This window comes from Panthera uncia (genome assembly GCF_023721935.1).
Source record: "Panthera uncia isolate 11264 chromosome B3 unlocalized genomic scaffold, Puncia_PCG_1.0 HiC_scaffold_1, whole genome shotgun sequence".
NCBI lineage: Eukaryota > Metazoa > Chordata > Mammalia > Carnivora > Felidae > Panthera > Panthera uncia.
The window spans coordinates 71,732,809-71,740,965 of record NW_026057582.1 but is presented as its reverse complement, the minus strand read 5'-3'; the positions used below and the strand labels follow the sequence as shown (position 1 = coordinate 71,740,965).

The 8,157-nt window shown below is 41.0% G+C and overlaps 1 protein-coding gene across 1 annotated transcript; it reads left to right on the top strand.

Annotated features, from left to right (window-relative positions):
* The first annotated feature begins 446 nt into the window (after positions 1–446).
* NGDN (neuroguidin) lies at positions 447–7,909 on the top strand. Its single transcript, XM_049613073.1, has 11 exons — positions 447–528; positions 852–911; positions 1,506–1,577; positions 4,950–5,087; positions 5,334–5,418; positions 5,509–5,561; positions 5,805–5,925; positions 6,021–6,189; positions 6,916–7,072; positions 7,216–7,273; positions 7,730–7,909. Exons 1-11 carry the CDS (start codon positions 508–510, stop codon positions 7,747–7,749), a joined length of 954 nt encoding a protein of 317 aa, XP_049469030.1. The 5' UTR covers positions 447–507; the 3' UTR covers positions 7,750–7,909.
* The last annotated feature ends 248 nt before the right edge of the window (positions 7,910–8,157 follow it).

The window sequence follows — 8,157 nt, the reverse complement described above, 5'->3', positions numbered from 1 at the left end:
ACCGCGTTGGAACAGCAGACAGCTTTGGCGGATCCGCAACGCTGCCGTGTCAGAGCGAAGCCAAGGACTGCCACCTAGCGGTAGATTGTGGCCACGCAAGGGCAGCGTAGTGAAAAAGACTGGGTTCTGCGGCATCCGGGGAGCCAATAGGCTATCAGTTTGCTCAGCAAACTCCTTTTTTCCATAGGGTCTTTCTAACTGTCGATCAATCGCTTGCCCCGTTTTTATTGGTTTAGCTTCCATCATTCTCCTCAATATACTAATCACGCGCCCCTTTCCACGAGTAATTTTACGTCATTGGATCTCCCCCTAAGTCTGACGAATTTAGTCAGTTCTTCCATTCTATTGGCTGGGCGTGGCTTCTCCTCCCCACATCCTGTTCGGGGCGGAAGTGAGAGGCCCTTATTTCTATTGGCTTAGATTTGCAAGCGGGAGTTGTCTATCAAGTCTATCAGATAACGTTGGCTCTCCGAAAGTACCGCCCCGGAACAGGCGGGGTTTGTGAAGATGGCGGCGCCTGGGAATCTTGTGAGTTTGTTTCCTTGTGTAGGCATTTCCTTACTTCAGCGGCTCTGGGCAAATAATTGGCGCGAGGGAAAGGAGGTGACGAAAGTAGCTTCAGAGAAGCAGCTTCCCTGATACAGCAGGGTAAAAGCAGCAGTAGGGTGAGGGGGCTGAAGTTACCGCTTCTCCTAGAAACCTGGAGGGCTGGCCGACTGTGAAACGAGTCTGCGAAAAGTCGGGAATGTGGGGTGTCTGAAGGAGAAGAGGGTTTTCCTCCCCATACGTCCAGTCTTCTAATAATCCTGAGGAAATAAGTGCTTTTCTTTAATTCTCTCTCCCTCTCATAGGCGGTGCTGGAGTCAGACCTGCAAAGTGCCGTGACACTTTTGAAAAACCTTCAGGATCAGGTGAGTCATGTCACCCCCTTGGGGATGGGTCACTGACGGATTGGCTTTCGTTTTGTGTGCTTCACCTCCAAACTTTGGTCGTTTGAGGGACATATATTTGAATGATACCAAATTCCTTAAGAGCCAAGTGACTTAATGAAAAAACCTTTTCGGGCTAGAATTCAAAGTAATTTATTTCTGCATCTAAAGCAATACAGAAAACTCCAAAAAGAAGTTATCTGAATGTATTTCCTTTATTCTCATAGCTAAAGAAACCAATGCTGGGAAAGGTGATAGGATTTGCCCTTTGGGTAGCCAGCTGTATTGGTTGATTCAGCCAGTACAGATAAGGTACAGTCTCCCCACATCACCACTGACCCAGTTCCCATCCCCTCCCCATGGTTTGATAAGATGATTTCTTTAGCTTTAAGAAGTAGAAATTTTTTTGTACTTTATGAAAAAGTATCAGAAACCATCTTTCCTATACTGTCTGAGAAGAAAGGTAGTAACAATATTTTAGGCTTTGTTTCAGGTGATTTGTTTAGTTTTTGCCCTTCCATGCTCAGAGATGACTAGGTGTATTCTCGTCAGCGGTTTTATTTGGACTAATTTCAGGTGATGGCTGTAACTGCACAAGTACAAGCTCTCACAAAAAAAGTTCAAGCTAGAGCCTATCCTACAGAGAAGGTAAGACGTATTTGAAGAGTCAGCATTCCCTGACTTCTTCTCAACAGCTGTTTCATCATAAATTTATTGTGTTGTATTGGAACTTCAAAGATGAATAAGATCCAGTTTCTGTGCTGAAGTCTAGGAGAGGAGACAGATCAAAACAATAGGTATAAGCAACAGCAGAATTGCTGATGAGTCATAATGAGTACTGTGCAAGCCCAGGAGAGAGATTAAATAATTGCCAGAGGAACAGAGGAAGTCAGGGAAGGCTTCTCACACAGGTGGTAACAGGATTGTGCGGAATAAATAGGACTCCAGGGAACAGAAAGAAACAGCATGTACAAAGGGACAGAGTCCTGAAAGCATGGTGATATACTGGGAAAGGAGGTCATTTAGTGTGGTTGGATGTACAGTGTGGGAGTGGAAGGTGGGAAGTAGGAAGTAAGACTAGGAAAGTAGTCACTCTGTGAAGAGCCTTGTAGGCCAACTGAGGAGTTACTATTGTATTTCATCCAATCTAATGCTGTTAATTTGGGACCTGCCACTTATTTTGTATACAAAAAAAAATTCGGCCTGTTAACATATGACATAACATTAAGGTACCATTGATTAAAAGATACATCCTGACTTTAGAGATGTGAAAATATGAAAACAATATGCATGTTAAAATTGAAATATGGTGGTTTTTAATTTAAAGTCTTGTAGAACCTTCTTAGGGATCATTGGATATGGAGCAGTATAGAAGGAGGGCTTTGGATCCTTCTTGAAGGATCCTTGAAGTGGAAAACTCTTGTTTTACATGTGGAGTTTTTGTTCTAAGATATTACTTAATATACTCCATAGGTCAACAAAAGTATGAAAATCATTGTGGTAACTTAAAAAGAGTCACTGAAAGATTTTTAAATATGGGATTTACAGAAGATTTATGCTTTAGAAAGACAGCTAATAGAATTTTTTTTTTAATGATTTTATTTTGGGAGGCACCTGGCTGGCTCCATTGGTAGAGTATGTGACTCATGATCTTAGGGTCATGAGTTCAAGCCTCACGATGGGTGTGGAGCCTACTTAAAAAAAAAAAAAAAAGATTTTATTTTTTAAGTAATCTCTACACCCGTGTGGGGCTCAAACTTCCAACCTAGGGATCAAGAGTAACATGCTTCACTGACTGAGCCAGCCACGCGCCCCTAGAGCTAATAGAGTTTCTAATATGTTCTCTTTGCCTTTTCTATCTCATTATTCAGTTTTGTTCTTACCTATTTTTATTTTTATCATTGTGTTTTCTTCTTTTTGATTTTTTTCTCATATGCTTATAACTCTATTTGAACTTGACAGAGTCCAAGCTAGTCAGGAAGAACCTACTTCTCAAATTCTTGGCTGGTTCTGGGCTGCCAGCATATATATTAGATCACTATATATTTGTTTATTCATTGAACAGAATTTAGTAACTTATCTTTCAGGACCGAAAATTACTAAGTGCTTTACAGACTATAGAGTTCTTTCATATTATCTTTTTTAAGCTCGTAATTACTCTTCGGGGCAGAAAGGAAATACTGTATATGCTATAGATGAGGAGACTGGGGTTATGAGATTGAGTTACCCATTATTTGACTACCAAATGCCTAATTCAGAAGTTAAACTCAGTTTGTCTTTAAATTCTTTGCGCCTCCACCTGTTACCACACTAGTGCTGATCTCCAGCAGCTTCCCATATTTGTTTAAAAATACCCAGGGCTTTGGTGTTAGAGTCAGACTGAGTTTGAATCCCATACTCCTCTAATACGTGTGTAATTTTAGGCAGAGTATTTAACCTGTCTGAAATAAAATAGGTCTTCCAAGGGCTGTCGACTTTTCAGTTTCATTTTAAGTAGTCACAAAGACTTTTTTTTTTTTTAATGTTTATTTATTTTTGAAAGAGAGAGAGAGCACAAGCAGGGAGGGGCAGAGAGTAAGGGAGACACAGAATCTGAAGCAGGCTGCAGGCTCCAGATATCAGCACAGAGCCCAACATGGGGCTCAAACCCACAAACCATGAGATCATGACCTGAGTTGAAGTTGGATGCTTTACCAACTGAGCCACCCAGGCACCCCAACTTCTTTAACAACTGTAGCTTAAGTGCCCTCCTGTGTTACTCATATGATATTTGCTTGATTATCTGACTGTAAATGTAATGTGATTTTAATTTTAGAAAGTTTGGAAGATGCATAGAAGCATAAAGAAGAAAATTTTAAACCAATATAATCACCATTCTGAGATAACCACTGGGGTATATTTTTGGGAAATTTATTTTATTGTAAAAGTAATGTATGCCTGATGAAAAATACTTTCACAATACAAATGCTCCATTTCTTCCTTTCCCTCATCTTGATCCCCAGGGAGAGCAGTTGTTACTAGTGTGTTATCTTCCAGAGATTTTTCTCTGTGTATAAAATGTGTGCGTCAGGGGCACCTGAGTGTCTGAGTCAGTTAAGCGTCCGACTTCAGCTCAGGTCACGATCTCATGGTTTGTGAGTTCCAGCCCTGCATCTGATTCTGTGCTGACAGCTCAGAGCCTGGAGGCTGCTTCGGATTCGGTGTCTCCCTCTCTGTTCCTCCCCTGCTCGCACTCTCTCTCTCAAAAATAAATAAAGATTAAAAAAAAATTGAAATAGGCTGATTGGGGGTGGGAGGGAGAGGAGGGTGGGTGATGGGTATTGAGGAGGGCACCTTCTGGGATGAGCACTGGGTGTTGTATGGAAACCAATTTGACAATAAATTTCATAAATAAATAAATAGAAAGAGACCCCTTAAAAAAATAAAATAAATAAAAATTAAAAAAAAATTGAAATAAATAAAATGTGTGCATCATACTCTCCCTGCCTTAACTGAAACCATATTGTAGTGTAGAAAGTGCTGACATGGAATTAAGTCCATGTCAGTATGTATAGATCATTGTTTTTAACTGTATCACATAATTGTATGGGGATAAAAACCAATAATTGTTTTGATTAAAGATTGAACATCATATGGTGACAAAATTTGTCAAAATTTGGAAGGGCCTTAAAGGTAGAAGCCAAGGATACTGTTTTCCACACAGACTCCACAATAAAGAATTGCCCATTCCCATATGTCAATGGCCCTGAGATTGAGAAACCCTACCATAGTAGTTTTGGGGACATTTTATTGATTTTTGTGCTCTTACTGTCTTGCAGTAATCCTCAGAGCTTTGCTTCTCTCATAATTTTCTTAGTGGCCATTTTAGGTACAGTCACGTCCTTGAGACTACTCCAGATACCTTGTATAAACTGATGAGGAAAAACTTGAACTTGGAAAAAATTACCCTGTTTACCCTAGGCTCTCCTCCTGTTTCTTTGGCTAAAACTGAATTGGCATCTCTTACTCTTTTGTTCTCAGGGTCTCAGCCTCTTGGAAGTGAAGGACCAGCTATTGCTCATGTACCTTATGGATTTAACCCATCTCATCCTGGACAAAGCCTCAGGAGGGTCTCTTCAGGGACATGCTGCAGTTCTGAGACTGGTAGAGATCCGCACGGTATGAAGCATTTCGCATCTTAGCGTTCTGGGTTTCCACAGCCTGAACCCTAGGACTGTCACACAATAGCTCTCATTTAAGTGGGTGTTCTCATGATTAAGTGAGGAAACCAAATGAAAAAAGTATTTTTTTTTCACTTGCTCTACTTTATTTATATTTTAGATGCTTTATCTGGCAAATTAATGTAGAGGCTTTGACATGTTTAATTTGGGGAAGGGAACGTAACCCTATTTAACCACATTATAGGTTTTGGAAAAGCTTCGTCCCTTGGACCAAAAACTGAAGTATCAGATTGACAAGCTAGTCAAGACTGCAGTGACAGGCAGCCTCAGTAAGTGGCAGAAGCTGTAAGATTATGTGGGGACTATCATAAATTTCCAAATCTTGTAAAATCCCTTGTTTGTGCCCCCCCCCCCCCCAGGTGAGAATGACCCTCTCCGTTTTAAGCCTCATCCCAGCAATATGATGAGCAAGGTAAGGGATTGCATTCACCTGATTTTCCTGAGGGCTCAAAGCCTGAATGAGCCTCATGGTGATCCTAGATCTCCTGGGATTCTCTTATTACTGTTGACTCCTGTCTTGTGCCTTAGAATGTAGAGTATGAGATTTTCCTTTCTCCCCTTTGTTTATATTCCCAACTCCCCAGGGTACTCTAGCTTTGGTTTTACTTAGTGTCTAACACTTGCTGAGTTTATGGATTTTGCGTTCCTTTTGTAGTTGAGCTCTGAGGACGAGGAGGAAGACGAAGCAGAAGGCCAATCTGAAGCTTCAGGAAAGAAATCTGTAAAAGGAACAGTTAAGAAATACGTTCCACCACGCTTGGTTCCAGTACATTATGGTATGAACTGTGTCTACTGCCTCCTCAGCATAAATTGTGTCTCTTTTATCTTTTTCTCTGTTCTGGAATAACCCTCACTGATTTTTATCATATAGATGAAACAGAAGCTGAGAGGGAAAAGAAACGCCTAGAACGGGCCAGAAAACGGGCATTGAGCAGCTCTGTCATTCGTGAACTTAAGGAGCAGTACTCAGATGCTCCAGAGGAAATCCGTGATGCTTGGCATCCTCATGTCACCCGCCAGAGTCAGGAGGATCAACACAGGTCTGAATCCTTGCAATTGGAAATTGTTTTCTACCCCATGGAGACCTGTCTTTATGCTTTGGATGGATATGATTAAGCCTGGTACCAAGAGAGTTCACATTATAGAGAAAGTAGAGTGGAAAATGGGCTGATAGTTTCTAAGAATTAGGGTTGGTAAGTACAGGATAGGAGCTCGGGAAAAAATATCTTCCCAAGTGTTTAGGCTGAGCAGATGCTATACGAAGAGAAATATGTGCAGTTCCGCCTAGTGGGACTTTAAAAATTCCGTATTTCACTGTCACAACTCTCACTTCTGTGCAGAAGCCAATAAAATCAAGTTTTTATAGTGGCATCAAGAATGCTAGACAGGTTCAGGAAAGAAAAGCAGGAAAGTGACTATAACGTGAATACAGACTCATCAACTTTACCTGGGCGGCAGTCTCCACCGTTGATAGATTTGAGTGAAGGGGCTCATGTAGGAATTCTGTTCCTGAAGGTGAAAGTTTTTTGGTATAATAGTTTAAATATTCTTATGGATGGGCTATGAGTTCATCTCTAGGGAGGAGGGAATTTCTAGCATAAAGAATATTTCATTGAAGAAGCTCAATATGTGCATTGATTGTTCTTAAATATTATATTGACTTGCTGTGACATTTCTTGAGAACTATTTGAAGAAGGGGTGAAGATTTTTAGCTGCAGCTTTCTGTGTGTAGATTGAACATGTTGTAAACTGTGTTTCTTTGGCAGGATTAACTATGAGGAGAGCATGATGGTGCGTTTAAGTGTCAGTAAGCGCGAGAAAGGACGACGAAAACGAGCAAGTGTCATGAATTCACAACTTCATTCCCTCACACACTTTAGTGACATCAGTGCTTTGACAGGAGGAACACCCCATCTTGATGAGGTAAGGCTGCGATACAGTGGTGGGAAAGCAGCCTCCTTGATTTCAGCCAGGTGCACGTGGGGCTCATTACCATGAGGAACACGGAAAGGGGTGCTGACACCTGGAAGCACCTGCCATTCCTTCACTTTTCCATCTGTCTCCAGGACCAGAATCCTATTAAGAAGCGTAAGAAGATACCTAAGAAAAGTCGAAAGAAAAAAGGTCAGTGAATGGCTAGGACTTGGATGGTTAAGTGCAGAGTAGGGAGTATGAATTGGGATGTCAGCTGTCTGGATTTGCCATCTTAGGTCTCAGACCAACCCCTGTAGTTACCTCTTCCAGACTGAGCATTGATTTTTTTAGAAGTGGGCTTTCTCTTTTTTGCCAAGCTGAAAATCAGCATCATTCACAAAAAAAAAAGGTTTCTGGGTTCTGTTTCTAAGGTCCCACGGTTGGTGTGCAGGCTTCCTTAAGTAGGACTATGAAAATGTCACTTGAAGGAACTGTTTTCCAAGTTTAGTTTCATTCCTACTTCTAGTCCTTTGTCCTGGGAGGATGTACAGAGTACTGTCTAGGGGACCCAACCTTCTTGAGCCCTTTTCTCTAGGTTTCTTTTTTTCTGTCCCCTCAGCTTTTCCAACTGTCCTTTGCCTTATTCTTGGTTTCCCTTCCTTTCAGGTTTTCGGAGGCGGCGGTGATGATGGGTGTACATATTTGTATATCTGTTGTTATCCAGGGATACTTCTAATTTCACTGTATGTAGGTTTTGGGTTTTTTTTCCTTGAAATTCATTAATTGTTTGCTCTGGATATGTGGAAAGATCTTTATTAATAAAATTGATTTTACTTACGAAATGAACCTGCTTTTGCATATGTATTGTATGACTGGAATCACTGGGTGTGGGGTTTTTCTGGTGAGATGGTAATAAAAGGATAAAGGGAAAGATGAAATTTTGCAGGGGGAGTGAGAGAAGGTTGGCTTTATAGTTTGTTTTGATAGTTTACTTTTCTCAGAAGCTATAAATTGGTTCCTTAGCAAAAAATATTGAGAGATTAGAGTGGTGTAATCAACTCTTCTGGCCCACGTGGCCATAAGTTCGTGTATGA

Excerpts from the sequence above, each read along its gene's own strand:
- NGDN (XM_049613073.1), top strand. The coding sequence starts at position 508 with ATGGCGGCGCCTGGGAATCTT. Across the intron at positions 5,562-5,804 it reads CCAGCAATATGATGAGCAAG|TTGAGCTCTGAGGACGAGGA; the intron begins GTAAGGGATTGC and ends TTCCTTTTGTAG. Across the intron at positions 7,274-7,729 it reads GAAAAGTCGAAAGAAAAAAG|GTTTTCGGAGGCGGCGGTGA; the intron begins GTCAGTGAATGG and ends CCTTCCTTTCAG.